The 24,882-nt window shown below is 32.6% G+C and overlaps 1 protein-coding gene across 1 annotated transcript in view; it reads left to right on the top strand.

Moving 5' to 3' along the window:
- LOC149903188 (metabotropic glutamate receptor 2-like) overlaps positions 1-24,882 on the top strand; it is an 87,752-nt gene that overhangs the window by 23,180 nt on the left and 39,690 nt on the right. The window contains exons 5-7 of the mRNA XM_090109048.1: positions 284-428; positions 5,685-5,936; positions 6,971-7,145. Of these exons, the coding sequence (XP_089965174.1) occupies positions 284-428; positions 5,685-5,936; positions 6,971-7,145 (572 nt within the window). The remainder of the gene's footprint in view (positions 1-283; positions 429-5,684; positions 5,937-6,970; positions 7,146-24,882) is intronic.

Here is a 24,882-nt window from a genome sequence, read left to right as displayed (position 1 = left end):
ATTCACTTGCACGTAACTGATTTTAATTAATATTCAATTATATATTTGAAGTGCTATTTGTCGATTTCTAGGCTATAAAATAGTCGGCTATCACAAACGTTAAAATTACTGGGACTAGGTATGACGGCATACGTGATCCCATATCGTTAAAATTAAAAAGTTTCATCAAAAAGTGTCAAATAGGCTATCAGAAACATTGTACCTAGTGATCTAGTATAAATCGCATAATATTAATTATCAATATCATCAATAATCAATCAATTAAAAATTTCATATCTTATAGGCGTTTGAAGAATTAGAAGCGCTCCTGGCTCGGAATGGTATATGCATAGCTGTCAAGGAGAAATTGGTGAAAGATTCCGGTGTAGCTGATGAAGGATCCTATGATGAGATCGTGCAGAAGCTGTTGACTAAACCGAGAGCAAGAGGTAAGTGAAGAACGTGATTAATAATAATAGTTTAGCAGATTTTGATTTAGTATTTGATTTTAAGCAAGTATTATAAATTTAAAAATAATCCCGACGTATCGCACACTTTGCAGCGAGCGTAGTCACGGGGAGACTGTTTAAAATCCGTTAAAATCTTTAATTTCTAGATTTTGATTTGTTAGGAAGGCCATAAAAAAGATATCGATAAAATTAATCATTTCTACACATGTACAAACTTTGCGTTTATTAAATATCTATAAAAAATTCAAAATATATATTTACTAGGAGCTTTTATAATCCTAATGCTTTTAAAAGTAAAATTGCATTTAATGAGTCCGTCTAACCATAGTAACTTTTCTTTAGTGGTCAAATAATTTCTTAATTTGATAAAGTAGTTTAACTGACCTGGTAATAAATACGTTTAATTAAGACGGACACAATACTGAAACAACAGGAAAACATAAAATGTTACGTTTCTTTATGTAATTTATTGCAGAAACTGTTTGGGTCTGTCGTCAAATATACAACGCAAAAAACACTGACTAAGAAGCCCTTAAGGTCGTCGCACACCTGAGCGATACACAAACGTATATTATATATTTTATTGAAATGATTTTCTTGTACATTTATTTTTAACATATTAAATATACTAAATACAATCTTAATATTTTTTGTTATATAATTATGGTTCACTCAGCATCATGATTTCTATTTTCTGCTCACCGCCATCGTCATGTCTTTATGTCTGTTGTTTTTCTTCATTTTGACAATATTATATTGCCCTTTATACAAAATAATAAATAAAAATAATCAATGCACACAAATAAATTTAAGCCAAATATATTCCTTGGCTTTTCCTTGGTAACTAGACATTTTTGAAGCAAATAAAAAGTGAAAATACAGAAACGTGATGAGGCGTAAAACATTTTATGCATCAAAAATTCGAATACGAATCTAAGTTCTGTTATACGCTAACCCTTGTAGGCAAGGTAACAGCTGGCGACTGGCCCGTGTAGCCTAACCCTTCGCAAATTTTATAGTAAATTGACCGGACCATTCTGATATAAAAAATATTATTATGGCCGAAGCCTTTTCTAAGCCTTTGTAAATTGAAACAAATTTTGTTACAAATTATGTAGCTTTTTTCGTTTTGTGAAAATTAGGGCCTAACTTATTACGTAATAAACAATGTAGTTAGAGAAATTGTATTGTATACTATGATATTTATTATTCTACCCATAATGCTACCTTAAAATTTACCGAGCTATAAAATTGGATACAGATTTATAATAACTCATCTTACATTACAAAAAATATGTGTGGCTAAAACAAGTCTTTCGAACTTTTATTAATTACTTCAAAAGAATACTGCCAAAATAGTTTAACCATTCATATAAATACCAAACAACCGAACCATTCAAAGCAAATTCATCTGAAAATCATATTGACCTTCGAGTACTAAGCAAAAGGGTTAACCCCTTAGCGATAAATTGTCACAAGGCTGTCGATAACCAGCTGTGGCGAGGACAATTTTTCGGTATGGTGGCTCCACAAATTGAATCTCTCTCCTCAATAACTAATGATTGCCGTTTACCACGCTCTGTGGACGCGTTAGGATCGATTCCCCTTATCACCAAGCTTGGTTGGCTCTCGACAGGGGTCCTTTGGACCTTGAACGCAATGAAGCTTTTTAAAGGATCGGTATTAACAAGTTGAAGGAAATTGGTTTATGTAGATACAATACTAGGTTTGTTGTGGTTTCACTCGTGTGGTCATACAAAACAATAATTATCAGATATTTTTGATATAGCGCCATCTATCGGAGTTTATAAAATATTTTGGAGTGATTCTAATGCGCATAATTTAATTACATAAGCTTCTTCCCATGAAAAGATGCTTAATCATTCCATGAGATGAAGACTATTGCTTGACACCAAAAATCATACCACAAAATCGCTGTGTTGCGACATGAAAGAAAGACAAGCGCTTTCGCATTTACAATACTAGATTACCGCCCGCGGTCAAAGGAAAACCCGCATAGTTCCCGTTCCCGTTGGATTTCCGGGATGAATCCTATCCTATGTGTTAATCCAAGTTACCCTCTATATGTGTGCTAAATTTCATTGTTATCGGTTCAGTAGAATTTGCGTGAAAGAGTAACAAACACACACATCCTCACAAATTTTCGCATTTATAATATTAGTAGGAAGGATAGGAAGTAGGATAGGATTAGTCAGTTTGTTTATTGCTACACTTTGGTTTTACTTAGAAGATATTTCGTTTTGGTATGCACTGTATTACATTGTGGAAATAAAAGGGTGTGGCGACTTTCAAATGGTTAAAACTGGAGAAAATTCAAATAGGAAGGCTCAATTGCTAAAAAAGGAATTAACAAAATCGGTTCCACAAGTCGAAAGTTAGCTGAAATAAAAACTAACTAACTTCAAAAATGGAGGATTTCCTTTTTTGAAGTCGGTTGAAATTGTGTTGTAAGCGTTAAAATTTTGTGTTTCTTTTATTTGAATCTATATCGTAAGTAATCCATAAATGATTTACATAAGTTATTTATAAAATTTCATTAAGTTGATGTATCAGAAGTTTATGCTAATATAGAAAGGGCTTATTTTATCACGACGAAAATTACACCTTGTAGCATCATTTATTCAGAACTTGTCGCGAGCGCTTCGCGGGAAAACTTTTGATGAATTGCAGTTTTAATTATAATCGAGTGCTGTGTAAGCTGTGTTTTGAAAGGTGAATGAACTTTTGGTTAAAATATTTTCTAAAATACTTTATCTGTACCTACTTGTAAGAGTTAAAATCATGAATTGATTGAAAATTATTCGAATGTGTTAGTATAAATGAGGATATTATAAAAGCAATCACAAGATATTGTAAAAGTTTTTAATCACCTAGTTTTTATTACATGAATCATATGCAATGTGCATAACTAACAAGATTAATAATTTCATATATTTTTGTACGTATAGATATTACTTTGAAAATTAAACTCCAAGAAATTCCTTCCCATTTTATTTATTTACTGGAAAAATTCTCAGAGGCATAAAACTGAGCTAAAACACACAGGTGGACGGATGTATCAAAAGACAGATGTGACGGTTTCAAAAAAGCTTTTTCATTTGTCTATGAAACCTACTAGCTATTTGATCTAGAATTCAAACTAAAATTAAAAAAATGGTTTCATGCACTTGAATCGTGCTTTTAGAAGTATTTCTGAATAGTTTTTAACTAGGTACCACCGATGCAGAAGGTCTCTTCATCTGAAAAGAATCGGCAAGAAACACGATAATTATTCAGCAACAATATATTAATCTGCTGAAACTCAAACATTTATTTATTTAATTAGACTTCTTCTAGAAGTACTTTTGAATCATAAGTAATCGTCGTAACATGGTTTTCCGATTTACCAAATTCAAGTTCAAAGTAATTCAAAATATTTTAATCAATTTACACAATTATCTGAACGCACAACGCGCTTATGGTAAAGAGCCTTAAAACCACGTAAGCATTTTACAAGGAAAAGCAAATTTTCCAACGTCCGCGTTTATCCAAAGCAACAAAGGGGTTTAAGAATGTAACAAATATCTTGCTTTAAACGTGCCAGGTAAAACGCTTTGTAAGTTTACATCGAAAGGGCTCTGAAGAATATTTTTGGTTTATTATTTTTCTGTAATAAGCTTAAAGAGAATCTAGCAAAAGACTGGAGAATGGAGAAATATTCAGTTCACAGTTTTAAATCCTGTTCATTTTTATCCCAGCAGAAGCTTATCTACATTTTCTTTCTTTCTTTCTTTCTTTCTTTCTTTCTTTCTTTCTACATGAAATCATATAATCATATAAAAATGTTTATCCATAAATTAGTGATGAATTATAATTTATCTCAGCAAAGAACTACATCTCTGAAAAGTAGATCAGATACAGTCGATTGAAAACGTTAGCAGATAAAAGCATTTGAGCCCTGAAAGAAACTACCTATCATTAAAAATTTTCAAGGAGTATATTTATCTATCTTAACCGTTTACTCGCCTCACAAATCTTGACTCGCTTACCCTCCTTCATCATCAGAATATTTATTTATCAAATATCACAAGCGTATTTCTATCTTTTATACTAATGCAGAAAGTCTGACAAAAGAACCGCGTCATGCCATTTATAAAAGTTATATGCATTAAGGTAATAAGATGTTCCAGGGAGACGACTAAAGAAGTCAGGGAGTACGTCATTTCAAACAAGTTCCGATTGTCAACAAACCAGTGACTTTAATTCAGCGGCTGTCTGGGGATTCCTCTTTGAAAGGGATCCATTAAAAGTTGCGGCATTAAAACTTGAAATCCTTTTGAGCTGCAAATATAGATGGTCCATAATCTTTCCGCGGCTCACAATTTTGCCCCCGCAGCACTTCTTTTGTTCGAACCGTGTACTTAGAGGGCTATTGTCATTTTTGTATGGTGTCATTTCTCAGTATTTTAATGCTAGGCAATTTATAAGCGGTTCTTGGTGAAGCACATTTTTAAATTGAACTAATTTGAAATATATTTAAGTGTTAGTCATCTGTTTTCTTGCCTACCAAGGATTTAATTCAACTAGAAGATTAAATGATTGAAATTTCGAAGCGCAAATAAATATAATGTTGTAAGGAAACCCGTAAAAACATATACCAAGTTACTGAAGACAAAACATGAATTTCCGGACAGTTCTCAGTATAATCAATCTCGGGACCGGTGATAGATTCATAAAAGTTACCGATTCAGAGGAATTTACTGAGCAAAGTAGTTTTCAACTAATTTGAATGAGCTTAAATCGTCAATTTTGCTGGATATTCTAGAAACTGTTTTTAATCAATCTACATTGAATAATGATCTGAAAATAAACTTTTAACTGAATTCATGACAAATGTTGGGGACAATATTATTGAACATTTAACTCTCATAGGACACTTAAATGATCTAAGCATAGGACGTTATCAAAATTATGCCATATTATAGTGTAACAAAAATCAGGTTATGTCTGGAACAGCGAGATGTATTTCAAGTATTTTCATGCTTAAAGAATGTCTCAATTAATGGAAAACTGTAAACATTGTTACTGAATTAACAATTTTTATTTTGAAATGTATTCGTTGTTTATACTAATACATTAATATTAATGTTAATATACTTTTACTATCTAACTATTATTTTGACTACCTCCTACTCTTTTACAATCTTATATAATATTATGTTTACTCTCCCAAAGGTGCAATAATATTCGGCTCTGACCAAGAAGTCGCTGGCGTGATGCGGGCAGTTGAAAGGGCCAACGCTACCCACTCCTTCAGCTGGGTAGGGTCCGACGGCTGGAGCGCCAGGGCCCTGGTGTCTGACGGGAACGAAAGGGCCGTAGAAGGGACCATTAGTGTCCAACCACAGGCGAATGACGTGATGGGCTTCAGGGAGTACTTCTTGGGATTGAATGTGAAGAATAACAGGAGAAATCCGTGGTTTGTTGGTGAGCTCATTTTAATAGTGTTGTAACTATGTTAGTTTGATTTATTTGTAACAGTTACATAGGTAATTTTTTTTTTTAATAAATAGGTACGCGTCTTACTGTAATTGGCATTCGATGCTGTTACTCTTTTCCTAAAATATATTTTAGATACATAAATGTACCTACATAATATTAATCATACATAAAAATCACTTGTGCTCTTTTGCTCTGCACTTTTGCATTTTCGTAAGTAAAAAACACAACAACTACTGAAGATATTTCAATTTCAATTACATTTTTGCAATAAGAGATTTCCCTTGTTCTTAGATTTCACAGTTGCTCAAAACGTTACAATTAAATCTTTGTCTGTAATGTTTAACTCAAATAAATCATGGAGGGAGTGAAATATTAATATTATCATTCTGTTACTGTTATTAATTGCCTTTTAGGATTGTTTTCAATCCTTTGGCGGTAGTGTATTGTTTTTTCGTAGACAACATGCTACTATAGGGATGCTATCGTATATATGATATTTCGGCGCTACTTTAATTGATTAGTTTCGTAGAACTGAAAATATGCTATCGAATCCATATACAATATAAGAGAACGTGGAGAGATGTTATTTCTGTTTTGTTTATTTGTCTTTACTACCCTTTTTCGTATTCGATTACAATCAAAATATGATGTATTATGTACTTGAACAAAATAACAGCAATATTTAATCAATTACATAGGAAAATATTACTTAATAACTCAGACCCCGGAATCACAGACACAATAGAAAATCTATTGTGTCGTGGACCGATCGGGCCGTTTGGGGCTCAATGGATTAAATCCCGTACTACTCTGTATATTTTGTTAAAAACTTAATTGATCTTATAGAATCCTTTAACAGATTGTCAAAGATATAACTTCCAGTCCGCGGTATATATATCATTAGTATATTATGCCTATTTATCATTAGTCTAGCAAGGCAATAGCTGCGCAAAGTTTTTCGATCAAACTATAAATCTTCCAATCTGCCAAAAACCTACCATCCATATAAAATCCACCAGAGTTCTGGGAACAACACTTCCAATGCCGCCACGGGGGTGCTCCCCGCACGCCGTACAACGGTCACCTCGCACGGCGCTGCTCCGGCGGCGAGCGGCTCACTGCCAACAACACGGAGTTTGAACGGCAGCTGCAGTTCGTCTCTGATGCTGTTATGGCTTTTGCATATGCTATCAGGTCAGTGGTACTTACAACTAAGTGCCATATCACACTAGCGGATTGCGAGCGGTTTCAAAGCGGAGCGGGTGCGCAACGAATACGTTGCGGGCGCGCAACGAACACGCCGCGGTTGCGCAGCGAATTCGTTGCGGACGCGTCATTTTGTATACTCTCGCACAAAAGCCAGCCCTTCCGCCTTGCCTAACTTCCATTCAATATTTCCATCGTTTCTGTAGCACTCAATTTTTTAACCGTACTGTGGAAATGCACTTACTTAACAGTTAACTAAAGATGTAATAACAACTGGAGTTGTTAAAAAAAGGTGCTATAAAATTGAATTACTAGGACTTTTAGAATGTACCATACATTCCAAAAGTATGTAACGACTGACCAGTATAATCTCTCCCATAGCAACGTATGTTATAAAGAGATTTTGTGAACCTAATTATGAGCAAAGTGATAGTGAGTTGCTGGTTGCTTGATAAAATTTTCTATTCACTGCTATTTATCTAATAATAAGATAGCCCTGTTTTAGTTAAGGAGCTTTAACATTTATTTCACTAATGAACTTTCTTAATGAGCAATTAAGTTATCTGATTGCATTTCGACCAAGATTTAATAGATAAAACAATACCCTAAACATTAACATGTTATGAAACTCGTAAAAAATAATGATCTCATAATTATTATACTATCACAAGTTATAAGTAACAACCAGCACGGATTCCATTTTGTTAATGAGTGTACATGACTGCGACGTAAACGTTGCGCATCTGCCACGCGTCCGCAACGAATTCGCTGCGCAACCGCAACGTATTCGTTGCGCACCCGCTCCGCTTTGAAACCGCTCGCAATCCGCTAGTGTGATATGTCACTAATTCTTAAGCAGTCAATCAACAGCACTTGCAGCCGGTGCCTAAAGTTAATGCTAACTCGTATACATAGTGGAGAATATCTAGCGCAATTATATTAGCTAATTATTATATTTAGGGGTATTATTTTAAAGTAATAATAATAATTAAGTGTACTCTAGTAGCAAGACACGTGATTAGCTTGGGCTGTAGCAGAAAGCTCAGTGCGAAAAATTGTCCTACTTCCCACGTAATAATTTAAGGCTAACAGCTCACTATAAAACGGTGTACTTATAGTGTACTAATTAGATACTTAATAATAAACACTACTTTACTATACGTTACCATTTTGCAAATAATAAGTTAAAAAGTCATCAAAGAAAGTTAATTTACGTTCTCCCAATATTCAATCTATATTCCACATTGATAAACGAATAAAAAGAAAACCCTTTTTCCCACCTTATAATCTGTATTAAATTTCTTTTGACCTACTAAAGCGCAATACACATTGAGCCCGCCGGGCCGCCGACAAAGCCCGGCGACACAACCCGGCGGCCTGTATGAAAAGAATCATGTCGGCAACATGCGCCCGCGCGTGTTGCCCGCCGACATGTTGGCGGCTTGGGTACGCCTGCGCTCAGTTGCCCGGCGACGCTCGACTTGTAATAAGTGAAGCCGCCAACTAGACCGCCGACAAAAAGTTGCCGACATATGTCGGCGGCCCGGCGGGCTCAATGTATATTGCATAAAATACAATTACAACTATACAATAAAATATGTATTTATCAACAATGATATAGACTTAGAGATTTATAAAGCCTTTGAAAGGTCCTTGACTAAGTCATTTGATGGACAATTCAGCGGTCACATACAATCTCACACTCGGTCATAATAATTCCCACTTATCCCATACTTTAGCGTCAAATATATTTTTGAAACCACAATGAATAAATAGGAAAGCTTTATTACAATGTTAAATTCTTTACACCGATTTAAATATAATAATATAAATATATTTTTAATGTAATATAGATTATGTTTTCGTCAGTAAAATTTAATGTACTTATAATGAATTGTGTTATTGTATTAAATAAATAAATAAACAAAAATCAATCGTATTAAAGTTAAACAATCCAATATGGTCATGCGTAAGCTTATGCGTAAGCTTATGCGTAAGGACCATTATTAGAACATCGCTCGATTTTCATATTTTGTTACATCCTAGCCGGTAAATTACAACGGCTTTCAAGTTTTCAAATGTACCTACTGGATAATTATTTTCCGCCAAATATGTAGGGAAATCAAACCAAAACACTATTATTTTGACCGTTCAATATTTGATATAAGTCCACCAATATCAACGATAAGCTCTAAAAAGCACTAAACGCTTTCACCTGTGCAATATACGGGTATTTCTCTCATCAACCGCGTGGTCGGATGAATTTGAAGAGATTTTTTTAAATTGAACTACCGTAATACCATTTCTCCAAGCCAGTTCCGCTATAAAACCGCTTTTGTCAGAGCTTCAATATTTCAACGAAATTTTCACTGCAAATTGGTCTTCTGTTTACTTTGTTCAAGTTGTCAACAACAATATAAATTAACGGGATCTTACAGGCCATCAAATTTCTCACGAGTCTGTTGTTTTAGTGTTTTAGAAATTTATTTACTAAAGCTTTATAAAAGTGGTGGAAATGATAAACACTTACTATAAAATATAATATCGGAAGAAATATAATAATAATTATTATTAATTGTTTCCATTTTAAGTAAATTACATCTCCATGAGGAGATATTAACCTCAGCTGAAAACTTTCTTTAAATAAAATATATTTTCAATATCACATAGAATATACAGTCGTTTATAAATTAATAACAACTAGATATTACCATATTACACAGTAACGAATAAAGAATGTGTAGCTAATAATAAATTCCTCCTATCAATCGATTTTACAGCTTGTGAGATCAGATTTCTCTGCCATTTTACGCTTATTAACTTACTTGCACTAACTTTATCAGTGCATTATAGGAAAAGCATTGTCTAACGTTTTATGTTACAAAGAACGTAACATTTTATGTGAAAATTGAACTGAACTACCTACCTGTGAAGTCTGTTTCAATTTACAGTTAAGGTAGCTTGAAAATGAATATTCTATCCGTTTCTTTTATATTGTTTTTCAGATTACATATTCACTTTTTTCCTGGCAATTTTTATATTGGAGACCGTCGATTACTTTATTGGAGATTTTTATTATTACATACAACATGCCTTATTATTAATTGATTACCTACGAGTTCTGCATAGGTAGATACATACTATAAATGGGTTCACAACAGACGATTTTAACGATCGACATCAATCTAAGAATACTTTACATTTATTTTAATTAGTTTTTCTTTAGTCTCTATCACGATTATAAACTGTAAATCTTTACAAATTTCTAGAGCTATGTAGGTAACAACAAAATTTCAATTAACATCATTATTAATCGCCATTTACAAACATCTAGAATACAAATGAATTCTAGCTTAAAAGGTTTCCTAATTACTTTTAGTTAATGAGATCAACGCTACTTGGTCCCTAAATATAACAGATACTTTTGAAATTTAACGTCCCTTAGAAACGCAAGTCCCCCCGGGCGTGGAGGTAGTATTACGCAAATAGTCCCTTCGTCATATTGAAGCTAATTAATTCCGAAGTATCTCATCTCGCGGGAAGCAGAATTCAAATGATCGCTTTCAAAGTGGCTCGCGATAAAAATTGTCCGTCGATATTCCTATTCTACAGACATTAGCTCCATTTTAATAGTGAATTTATCTCCTCCCGAAGTTAAATCACGTAGAAAAACCTTTGGGACGCGATTTAAATAACAAAACCAGCCAATTTATGACTTGATAGCCAGATTCGGTCCCAATTACTTATTGCTCTTTGAGGAAAAATGGCATTTTCGTCCACAATTTATTCATTATTTCGATTCATCTTTTTATTGGATATTGTCCTTTGTGTCGTTTAAAGTATATCAAGATTGCGAAAGTTATAGTTTTTATTGGACTAATGTCAACTACACTATTGGATTCCTTGACTTCTACTTAAATTCTACTTCATGAAAAAATTTATTCCAACTGGAATTATTTCCATTTTATTTCAGGGAAAACATTACTTATGCTTGAGAAAATTATGTTTTACGATCGACCATCATCAGAATTGGACCGCTTATTATATTATATTCTAACAGACTGCAAAATAATAGATATTTTAATAGAATAATAGCTACATCTTTTATATATTATCTATATATATATATATATATATATATATATATATATTATTATATTATATATTTATTATTTTATCTTTTTTATATTTCGTATTGTGATAGCATATATAAAAATATGACATTATAATATTACGTGGTTATACGTCACATTCTATGAGGGTATAGTCCCTCAGTGCGAACGTGATCCAATTCGTATGGAAGCAAGAGAAAGAAAAAATATTGTAAATTTAATAACATATCTTAACAACAGATACGGAAGTACGACGGTATGTTATGTGAATTTGAGAATATAATATATATATTATGGCTACGTATGTAACGTTACGCATTATAATATTATGTAGAGAGTCGTTACTGATGCTATAAAAAAAATATTCGCTTACTATGTGAAGGTTTGTAAACAATTGTATGTATGTTTAATTTTATAATACGAAACCATTCATTATCATCATAGTTTCAATTCTTAATTTATTTTTTTAATCATTTTTGCATCAATCTGAACCAGAATTTCATTCAGACACAAAATAGATAGGTATACCATAATATATAAACAAATTGAATTTTGGTTTCAAATAAAAAATTGTATCTTTTTGAAATGAACTGGAATCTTTGATACGAGACGATTTCTTGGAACATATATTTATCACAATATACTCGTTCAGCGCTTGTGACTCGCTTGTATATTTTATCACTTCGAAGAAGAGCTGTCGATAACTTTTTATTGCTCTATCATATAGAAATAATATATGATAAGTGATATCTTGCCAAGTAGATTTGGTACAAATGCTAATTTTTTAAATAAGAAAGCAGGCATATTAGTAATTATTTTGAGTACTGTTTGAAATGTAAAGGTTAACTTAATAATAATTGCATCTGTTATTTCTCAGGTTATATTAACAGACAAATTTTAAGTACCACAATATAAAAAGAAAAAATTACAGACACCAGTTGACACAACTAAAATTAATGTAAATTGACACCAATTCAATTTACATTAATTTTAGTTATTACCCGTTCATAACTTCGCCCTAGTATTTAATAGTTATCAACATAGGCAATATAGGTCTTAAACAAAAAGATAAAACGATTTTATGATAGTAAGTTTTAACTATATTATAATAATATATATATAATAACACTTACGTGTTATATAGTTACGTGACGTAAATTTAAAATTTACAAATCAATTTTATAGAACTCCTGGCGCACATAATTATAAAGAAAATCAGGAAATGAAACTTGTAAATTTTACACATTTCAAAATGAAGAAAACTTAAATATGCAAATACAGCACGATTTAAAAAATAAAATTTAAAATATAGGATATTTTTCATACTTATCTGTTATACTCTTACCATAAATCGATCTATCACAACAATGGTCTCTGTTTGTTTGCCAAGATCTCTGCCGAGTGCAGCCAATTTTAAAATTTATTTCTTTGGAAAAACATCCCTAACTCATACCGGTCAATTTTATAATAAATTGATCCCCATTTAAAAAACATTCTTTACTCCATACAATCTATATATATAAAACTCAAAGGTGACTGATATAGTGATCTATCAACGCACAGCCCAAACCACTGGACGTATCGGGCTGAAATTTGGCATGCAGGTAGATGTTAGGACGTAGGCATCCGCTAAGAAAAGATTTCCCGAAAGTCTTGCGGGAACGGGGAAAAACGGGGATGCACGTACAAAGTCGTGGGCGGAAGCTACTTAGTTACTTATATTTTCGTTGTGCAATCACATAGATTACAAATAAATGAAACACACAGAGAGATAGTAACTTTAAAATGTATCAACACTTATTAACCCGTCACGCGTCCTACTATAACATACTGATTTAGTTACGAGCAAATAATGTACGTAGGACGCGTGAAGCTTTAAAATAAAACCGAGGTACATAAAAAACTATTCACGTATACGTACGACGTACGTAAAGATACAATACTTAAGAAAGGCCCGACATTTAATCAGTTTATGATTTACTTTATTCGTGCTCATACACAAATATTGCTACACAACTACATACTATATTCTCGTTACTTCGCTAAGTTATGTTCTAACTATTCTACACATCCTTATAAGGGTTTAAATTGAATCGTCACAAGAATGCAATTTCGTTCGGAACGATTACGGAACAGTTCCGTTCAGTACGGAATTTTATCACTAAAACAAGACAACTTAGTGATAAAATTGCGATTATTGCGGACACGAAAGAGAGACGCGTGACAGCGACGTGACACTCGACACGCTTGCTACGATAAATACAGCTTATACGTGACAGATTTAGGGACAATTCCAATGCATTTTATAAAGTGCTAAAAGGATTTGGGGAATTGTAAATGATAAGTCGTAAAAAAGAATTACCGTGGTAGTATAAGCAGAGCATCGTTTATATTAAACATTCAACTTTTAAAGTGGTTGCATGATTTTTTCCTTGAATATAATTTTATGAAGTTCACAAAAATCAATTTACCGACATTCTCGGAAGAATGATTACGTAAGAAGAAGTATTTTATTGAAGTGAAACTTCTTTATCGGGATTCGGGGTTGGACAAAAATTTAGTGTAACATTTTTGCGTTACGCCGTACGCGTTACATTTTTTCGTTACGCCGTACGCGTGACATTTTTGCGTTACGCCATACTCGTGACATTTTTAAGGTCATAAAGAAGTTTCACTTCTTACGTGTGTACTCTAGTACACGCATACATTTTTTTTTTTATTACAAATTCATTTTTTTACAAAATGAGTTCAAGCTTTATTATACCTAACAGAATTTTCTTAATGAATCATTAATTAAAAGTACGTTGCATTTCATTTTCCTAGTAAGAGATTCATTAACGTACACTGTTGATGTTGTAATATATTATTATGAAAAATTAATTACGTATAAATAACGCTAAAATGTCACGGCCTTTAGTCCGCAGGCCTTGTAATCCAGAAGTTAATCGCAATCACGTTTGTCACGTTATTTTTGTCACGTATAGAATTTACATGAAACTGCATTTAAAAAAGTATCGACACTTTTATGTTTGAAATATTTTATTCATTTATCATCAACATTCTTTTATTTTGTGTTATAAGTTTTATTATATGTAATGGCTTTCTATAGGAAATTATTTTATATTATTTATAGCACCGTAAATTTTTTCCACCCAATATTTTACCCAATAAAATCACGTGTGTATTTTATGGGGTCATGAAGGAGAAACTTTACATCGTTTATTTCCCATAGAATATTAATATTATTACCGCATACGATGTTTGCTGAATATTTTATAAAAATATAAAACCCTTTACGTTTGCAGGTGTGCATTTATAGATCCCAAACCCATATGATTCGAAATCAACTTTACATGAAAAGTCCATAAATACTAAAAATATGCTTTTACAGTCGTGTCGCGAATTTTATTCTACATCAATAAACACGGCAATAAAAGTGAGTGTGAGCGTGACACGTGACCTTGTCACGTATTGAATGCATCGCTGTCACGCGATCGGGTCCGCTCGACGTGGCGACAGCTGCAATGTTAGGGTAGGTGAATGAAAGTTTGTGATATTTATGTCTATTTTTTGAACACATGAATTGATGAAATATAATTTTACTTACATTGATAAGTATTTCATACTATGGATTCTAGTTTTTAGTTACGGAAAGTGAAGCTAAGATTTACAATTTCATTAAAAGTTAGTTATTAAAATGTGGCTTGTTTGAAGCTTGGTTTAGGTAACCTTCGGACGTGTTTAATCCTTTGTCATGTGGTGCGTGTTTGTTACTCTTTCACGCAAATACCTCTACTACTGAACCGATTACAATGAACGAATCTCAGTAGTATTTGCGTGAAAGATTAACAAACACACACGCACATTAAGCTGATATTATTGGCTCATACATTTCTTAATGAAACATCCAATACACAATTTTATCCATATCCGATAAACTGCAATTTTAACATTTATAACATCTAACAGCTACGTATTGTCATCGCTTATGTATTAAAGGTATTAAATATCTTAAACGCAACGATCCTTACCTTTATGAACAATTAACCGTATTAGTATTCCACAATTCGTTCAGGCATCCATTCTAATCTGAATTTATGCAAATTCCTCGTAACAATTTGTCAATCTAATCACATGGCCAGCCCTAGACCGAGGCTGACCTATTATCCCAAATGTACAACGTGCGACCTTTCTCACGTCATGTTGCGTCAACTAATAGCTTTTAGCAACACTTCTGAGGGAAAGTTGCCTTCGATAAAAGCCGAAGGTACGGTCGTACGTGACTTTTAGTTTATTAATATTGCCAAGTTTGGTGCAATAGACGCATCTTTTTTATTTTATGATAGACTAGATTTCCGCCCGCGGCTTCGCCCGCGTTTTCAAAGTAAAACCCGCATAATTCCCGTTCCCGTGGGATTTCCGGGATAAAAACTATCCTATGTATTAATCCAAGTTACTCTCTATATGTGTGCTAAGTTTCATTGTAATCGGTTTAGTAGTATTTGCGTGAAAGAGTAACAAACACACACACATCCTCACAAACTTTCGCATTTATAATATTAGTAGGATATATGCTTCATTTACAACGATATCAGTATCCTTTTTTTCTAAACGATTCAATACAGTTAAGCTGGTTAATTCCAGTTAACTGAAAATTCCAATTCGGTGTTTACCAAGACATTTATTCACTTTTTTTTTATAATGAATAGGCAGACGTTTGACCACGATCCCACCTGATGGGAAGCGGCGATGTGGTCTACTTGGATGCACGTCTGCCTAGAAGAAGCCTGTTCACCCTCGATTTGAAAAGGTCCAGATTGTATTGTGCGGGAAATATGGAGCTAGGGAGAGAGTTCCATTCCTTAGCCGTAAAAAATAAAAAACTTGAATAAAATAAATAAGTACTTTCTTTCTGTCTTGTAGTTCATACCGTAAGTAAATTAAAAGCTCTATGTTATGGATGGATATAGATTATAGACGCGATAAACGGTCATCCACTAAGCGATATTAGAATTTATTTTATGACTCGTCATGTTCATTTTGTTAACTAGTTCAGAGAGTTATTATAGTTTTAGAAAATAACTTTTTCATAATATTACAAATGCTTCGCAAGTGCTCTCGTAGACATTTTTTATTCTATACTAACATTATAAAACTGAAGAGTTTGTTTGTTTGTTTGTTTGAACGCGCTAATCTCGGGAAATACTGGTGCGATTTGAAAAATTCTTTCGGTGTTAGATAGCCCATTTACCGAGGAAGGTTATAGGCTATATATCATCACGCTACGACCAACAAGAATGAAGCCACAGGGGTGAAACCGCGCGGAGCAGCTAGTGCTAAATATTTTAGTTAATGTTTGTGCAGAAAAAGTACCGACAAGTACTATTCAAAGTCATAATGCAGCTATTGTGATGTTGGTTAGAACTTAGACTTAACTTATTTTATACTTGAAAATTTCTAAAGAAAAATCGTATTTTCCTCGTCTATTGTGTAGAGAAGGGCAGAATAAGCATTCACCATTACATTAAACTAATTCTTGACTTAATTACGGTTCAACCGTTTGATAATTCAAATATGGATTTTTGTGAATAAATTGTTTAACAAAAACTTGTGTGAAATGTAACGCATAAACTAGTAGTTGTTATAGAGTTTTGTTTAGCTATATGATTCCTATTTAATCCATCAGTCCTCGGAATCACAGACACAATAGAAAATCTATTGTGTCGCGCCCCGATCGGGCCTTACGGTGGTCAATGGGATAAAAGGAAACTACGAATCTAACTACGAATGAATTTCTATATCCCCTTAATTGTGTATATATCTACAGTTAACAATGACAATCACAGAATTTAATTAAGTTTATAATATATCAATAAAATTTATCACATCCTGTAAAGAACTAAACACAAACTAAAATACAGCACTACATCTATACGACCAAATCGTATTATATTTTATTGTTTGTTAAATGCTAATTAAATCCATAACCGAACAGAAAGACCACCATAAGTTAAGAACAGAGTTGTATTTCATAACTATTCTTCCAAAAGATTAAATTCCAGTCGTTTTGGAGCACCCTATATCAGCTAAGTGCTTCTAGGCGACTCAATATAAGCCGGCTTAGCTATTTTACAGTGCTCGTGTCTAACGTTGACAATATAAAACGTTTTTAAACTCCATTTACAGCTTTGTTATATTTCAAAAGAACTACGTGGGAAGAACAAGGCATACTTTGAAGTAAAATCCATACTAATATTATAAATGCGAAAGTAACTCTCTCTGTCTGTCTGTTACTCAATCACGCCTAAGCTACTGAACCAATTTGCATGAAATTTGGTATGTTGATATTTTGATACCTGAGAAAGGACATAGGCTACCTTTTATTGCGAAATATGTACCACGGGCGAAGCCGGGGCGGACCACTAGTAGCCCATAAAATCTCAATCTGTTGTTTGATTTACCCTTATGCTTTTGATGAATGAATCAATATTTGTTCTTGCGTTAAAAACATACATGAAATAAACCAAAAAACAGCAAAAATTAGCGAAACACTGAAAGTATCACCAGGTAGCGATATCTACCAGGCAACCCTAACAATAAAAGAAAAACAATTCCATAGCTAAGAGCAGCATAGAAATTACTAGCTGCGCCACGCGGTTTCACCCGCATTGCTCCGCTCCTGTTGGTCTCAGCGTGATGATATATAGCCTATAGCCTTCCTCGATAAATGGGCTATCTAACACCGAAAGTATTTTTTCAAATCGGACCAGTAGTTCCTGAGATTAGCGTGTTCAAACAAACAAACAAACTCTTCAGCTTTATCATTATTAGTATAGATTTATTTTACAAATTGTAACCAAACAATTTGTTCTTGGCTCTTCTATCTAGGAAAAACTTTCCGAACTGAAGAAAGCTAATTGCTAAGAAATATCATTGGAAAGCGCTTCTGAAGGAAGTCTAGTTGAATAAATAAATGTTTGAGTTTCACTTTGAGTTTGAATAAGTCACTTATCTACAAATAATCAAGATGAGCTTATAATAAAAGATTTTAATGCAAAAGTACCTATTTCTATCTGCTTTTATGTCTGTCAAGATTTTACGCCTAAATCAGTCAACGGATTTTGATTAATTTATTGTTTGATTTTATATAGATACTTGGGAAATGATACAGACTTATTAGTATATGGAAAATTAAATGCAAAGGAAGCCACAAAGTTAGTTAAACATATTTTTCGAATCATATTTTAAGCTTTTACCACAGAATACATAATAGTAGCTAAACGCTACAGAACGGACACTCTCCGCCTCCCGCCAAAATTAAACTTACCTCACCCCCGCGCGATCAGACATAAAATGGGCCATATTTTTCTGCAAGGACGATACGCAACGAAGATTGACAACATTAATCAAATTGACTTAAAGTAATTTTATTATTTTGGATTTCTGATTATCGTTTTTCGTAGAAAATGGTTAGATATTCTGCTGTTTACGGATGTATTTCCTCAGAAAAACGCGATTTTTTTACGCTAGTCACAAATGTGCCAACCAGCGTTAACACACACATTTGCAGTCTCTACAGTGTGACTGTCAAAACGATCATTTTGTATGGAGTGTCCGGGGTGTGCTTTTACCAAGTATCAACCACTCAAATACGTAATTGCAGAATTGTTTGAAGTATAATTACAAGGTTTAAATCAAATTAAAACGTGATAATCCCAAACGTCTTATTTCATGACATTGCAAATTATAATATATTCTTAAAGGCATTAAATTAAGTCTAAGTCGATGTAAGTAATGCAACATGACTGATTCAATCACAAAAGATTAAGAGAATCACTTGGGTAGAAATAAAGGTTCTATGGCCCCTCAATATTACTTTGTAATTTTCTTTTTTAGCCATTACCATTAAATCACCTTTCTCCTTTAATAATAGTCTATATTATAATTTCACAGGCTATTGACTCCATTCTTATTAAAAAGATAGATTATGATTTTATTGGTAAAACGGTTTTGAAAATACATTGTTTTAATAATAATAACTGGTAACTTTATTTAACAAAATGTCACACAAGAAAATCATTAAAAGCTCTTTATTATTCGATACGTTTTTTCATTCGTTGTATTACATCTTATTCTTGCTATTTTAAAGGCGACTATGACATCGGGTATAATATATAATAATCCGAAAATAAAACTAAATATTTATTAAGATAAAATGAAACAACTGATATTCTTATTACTTACAAATCCATTCTACAAATACCATCAATCAGGAAATAGCGAAACATTTCACCGAAATATCAACTATCCAAACTAAAGATAATATCTTCCGTTGATTCCGGAGAGTTCTCAAAATAAGGTAGTTGTTAAAATACCTCCCGGAAAACATTTCCAAACACAAGAGGCTTAACAAGGAACAAATGGAACGAAAGACTGAATCGGCTTACTTCAATCGTCAATGTTTTATTTTGTTTCTAACATTGATATCTTAATTGAGGGGACATTTGATCAGAGTTCCCGGGATTTGTAAAACAAACAAATTGATAACTCTATATTTTCAACATGTTTTCATTTGCACACTTTTAACAGTATTAAGTAGTCCTTTTTGTTATATTGTAGCACTAAAACTTTGAATTCCCTCTAGCACGAATGATGCACATTGTGTTAAATAGCAGAAATGATCCTTAAACTTTAAAATATATTTCCCATTTATTTCACTGCTATATTTTTAACAAGTTATAATATTGTGACCTTTCTTCTTTCGATCATTAAACTAACTTAGTCGTCACAATTGTGTTATTTATACACAGCGTATAAATCAAGAATCGAAAAATAATTCAGCTTTACCATTAGATGTGTGATAAAAATAATATAAAGATATTAAGAAAACTGTAACTTACAGAATTTTAGCGTACCTTACAGTCTGTAAGGTACGCTAAAATTCAAAAGTCAAATGTAGTCTCCATTCATCAATTCATACTTTTAGACGAGACGAATATCAATCTAAAATGCAACCAATCAGCAAAACAAACAGTAGAAATTTACGGAATTTTAAAAACAATGTAATAAATAACAGTTTTAAAACCAACAGTGAAAAACTCAGCTTAACTATGGTGATCTATTATGAAAATTTCAAACAAGCGAACAGAAAAAGCAACCAGCCACTATGTTCCGAAGTTTGATAATATATTCACGCATTGTTATGCTTTTTACCATAATATGCGATAGGGAAGCGATATGCGACGTTATCTTAAGTGACAATTTGCAGATGAATTTATGAAAAAGAACGAATTACTGTCTTATTATAATAGCCCATTCTGCCTTTAAACGTTTGAACTACAAATGAAGATATTTGCAATTTATAACTACTGAATCGTTACTAAATTAATAAATGAAAAACTGTTTGTGTGTGTATATTTGTCTTTCTTTCACGTAGCAACAGAGCTATTTTATGATATGATTTTTGTGTCTAGATATAGTTCGTATTGTAGAGTAGGTAGAGTTTAGAGAATAATATAGACTCCTTTTTAGTTTGTACCGAATTAATTCATTTAAAATACGTGGGTGAATCCGCGGGCCGTAAGCCAGTTTAAATATAAATAAAATGTTTAGATACAATTCATTTATTTTACAACAGAGTGGATTGGATCATGACTATACTAATTCGAAATCCAATTATCCGCTTAATCACAAAGTCTAGACCAGAGTGGTCGTGACTTTCAATTGTTATTTATAAACTCATTCTACAAACGTAAATGTTACTGTAACTATGTTACCAAAGATTTAAAATGAATTAAGCTAAATTAACAAGATTAGAAATTTACTCTACTTTTGATGAAATTGAAATAATCTGTATCTCTTTAATCTAAAACCCTATCTATAATATATTACCATATATTACAGAAAGGGCTTTAGTTACACTGATTAAAAATGAAGAAGGATTAAACTAACTTTAATTTTTCTGGATTTGTTGCATTTCTCTCCGTTTGGAGTATAAAAACTCTAAAAATTTAAAAAAACTTATGAAACAATAATACTTTTACCCGGGTAGAGTCACAATATTATAGTTAGGTATACATAGTGTAAGTATACGGTTTTATACGAAAAGGTGTCGTATACGATATCGTATCGTTTCGGTCCCACAAGCTCATAGTCACATGTACAAAAGTATTAATCTGGCGACACGCCAGGCTTTGTGGTAAATTGTATTTGGCACCAACTTCTGGACAATATGCTCATAATTACACAACTTAAGCAATATATTTAAGTTAAGAAAGGTGTGAACGTATGTATTTTGCACAATTGCTTATTAATGTGTATGAAGAAAGAATAATAAATATTACCGTTTAAATTACTTTAAAATACATAATATAAAATATATAATCTTAGCGTACCTGAAGCTATCCACATCGCAGAAGATCGAGACAAATGGCGTAAAATAACTAGGAAATCATAACTCCAAAATGATCACGACCCTCAGCAGTGAGGATTTCGACTTAAGGAGGAGTATATAATCTTAATTTATGGGAAATGCCTATTTTAAAGCAATGTCTTTTTATGTTATGCAGTTTCCATGTCGTGTGAAATATACTTATCAATTTTATTAACGAAGAAATAGCAGCGCTCTTGTGAATTATTTCAAATATAAAGAAGATAATATCTTTACCATACATACAGGTTACACGGTACATCTAGATAACGAAATGAAATGTTACATTTAACGTTGAATTTGATATCAGTATAACGTTATTCAAAACCATCACAAACAATGCATTTCGAATCCTATATATCTAATATTGTGGAACAATACTAGTTTTGCTCGCATTCATAATCTGCATATTGTTTCGACAGGCAGACCAATAACAAATAACAGATAATAACATTTGAACTGAGTTGTTGTTCAATGTTAATAGTTACCTAATAAATCATTTACAAGCGTCTTTTAATATTTGATAACTGTAGGAACTATCGAGCGAATATTTCATTTGCAAAGAGCTGGTATTTTTTGTTAGCTACATTGAAAATTGCTGCGATTCGATACAAATCGTATGCTTTTAAAGAAGGGTCAATTTTTACCTAAACTGAAAATCTGGATTTATTTATTAATCAAGTAAACGTATTATTTAATAAAAATTTAAATGTAAAGCATTGCTACAACTACAGCAGCCCACCAAGAAATGCTAATATCTAACCCGGTTGCAAATGTGTCTTTAAATCTAACAACGCAAAGTAAACTTATACCAATTCAATATATTACTTAACCCGCTGAAAGACTTTGAATAAAACAAAAATAAAATCAAAGAGCTTTTCTCTCCATACATCACGTAGTAACAAAACCGACAAGCCTTTAGTATTCAATCTTAGGCACAGTGCACTCTCTCAATGAGCTGAGCTTTGACTTACAAAGTTCAATTGAAACTGAAAGGATAGTTCAACCTCGTTGCAAAAAGTCCTCGAGGACTTTAGCCTAGTTGTTGGATGATAGGTTTTAAAAGAATTTTTATAAAAGAAGTATGTATCTTTTCGAGTAAATGCTTAAGTTCTGTTTATTAACAGCCTTATTATATTTAGAAATCATCCATATTTCATCGTATTTTTTACTAGCTGTACTCCGCGATTTTACCCGCAGAGCTCCGCTCCTTACTCCTATTGGTCTTAGCGTGATGACATATAAATATAGCCTATAGCCTTCCTCGATAAATGGGCTATCTAACACCGAAAGAATTTTTCAAATCGGACCAGTAGTTTTTGAGATTAGCGCGTTCAAACAAACAAACTCTTCAGCTTTATAACATTAGTATAGATTTTCATTAATATTTATAAATTTCTTGGAAGCTCGTGCACATTTAGTAGCTTTTTCGTAATAAAAATAACCACTATAATTAATTCGATAATATAAATGTGTAATGCATTAGATAATGCACTTCTTCAACATATTCAGAACTACCATTAAAATAATTAAATAGATATCAAATAAATACATATTACATAGACTAGTGGTCCGCCCCGGCTTCGCCCGTGGTACATATTTCGCAATAAAAGGTAGCCTATGTCCTTTCTCGGGTATCAAAATATCTCCATACCAAATTTCATGCAAATTGGTTCAGTAGTTTAGGCGTGATTGAGTAACAGACAGACAGACAGAGTTACTTTCGCATTTATAATATTAGTATGGATATACGTATAATAACACATAAAACCACTTTCCGCTCCATACAATATGGCTCCAACAGATGTTTCTTATTGTTATAAGCGCAACTATTTCGCCATAGAACCTCGTATATTAACTGTGAATATTATCTCGAAAACAAACCAAACAAAATACATAGATACTTTTAGCTAAGCTACATTCAATATTTAATAAAACGAGCCGAGATGAATCATGAAATCCAAACATGAGCATTCCGTGAAAGCAAACCCACGTATATTTTGTTACATAAATTAAATGAATATTTATTTATACGGAATTACTCTTCCTTGTTTATTTACTCGTATATGTCGAATAGTCCGGGATACATCGCCCATTTTTGCAAGTGATTACTATCAAGCTAATTTTTCGTGAGTAGCTTTATTTTGATGAGATGCCCAATAATTTCATGTACAAAACTCTCGATTGTGGTAGCTACCAGAGGAAACAGGGATAAAATATTTTGATTTGATGGTTCTCAAATATTAATTACTAACTGAATGTTTTTTTTTTGTTCAATCTCAAGATAATTATCTAAATTATTCGAAAAAATTTTTGTCCTACAAAATCTATGGTTTGATCAAAGAGTCCCCCTTTCCAATGTGTATCGATAACGAAGTCATCATAAATGATTACTAACCAGCTGATTTTTTTATTTTCACTTATTTAATACTTATATAATTCAACAGACATATTGTCCTACAAATTGCGTAATAAATATTTGAGAACCGTCAAATCAAAAATTTTTATCCTTGTTACCTCTGTAAGCTACCACAATCGAGAGTTTCGTACATGAAATTATTGGGCATCTCATCAAAATAAAGCTACTCACGAAAAATTAGCTTGATAGTAATCACTTGCAAAAATGGGCGATGTATCCCGGACTAGAAATTCTGTAAGCTCGTATTTATTTTGTTTCTTGAATATTGCTTGGATTTCTTGATTATTTTTATCATACATAGTAATCATTATATTAAAATGAATGTTGTAATATAGGTACATAGTTGTATAAGAGACTAGGGGTCCGCCCCGGCTTCGCCCGTGGTACATATTTCGCAATAAAAGGTAGCCTATGTCCTTTCTCGGGTATCAAAATATCTCCATACCAAATTTCATGCAAATTGGTTCAGTAGTTTAGGCGTAATTGAGTAACAGACAGACAGACAGAGTTACTTTCGCATTTATAATATTAGTATGGATTATATAATATCGACAATCACAGTTGACAATACTCATTACATACCTACATAAAACAACATGAAAAAAGTCATATTATTCTTTACATTATACATTCTTTTGAAATAAAATAATATGCCAATAAATCTACAATATGCGTAACAATATTTCAAATGAAGCCAGGTAGCACAAGTAAGCTATACTAATAACCCATCTAATCTCCAAGGGTAGGGTTCAAAGTTAAATTAAG

Source organism: Colias eurytheme, chromosome 13, assembly GCF_061535395.1.
Source record: "Colias eurytheme isolate Ceu_HAF_F1 chromosome 13, ilColEury1 Martin Lab GWU primary, whole genome shotgun sequence".
NCBI classification, from domain to species: Eukaryota; Metazoa; Arthropoda; class Insecta; order Lepidoptera; family Pieridae; genus Colias; species Colias eurytheme.
Note: the sequence above shows the minus strand (reverse complement) of the source record. Positions and strands in the feature narration are given on the sequence as shown.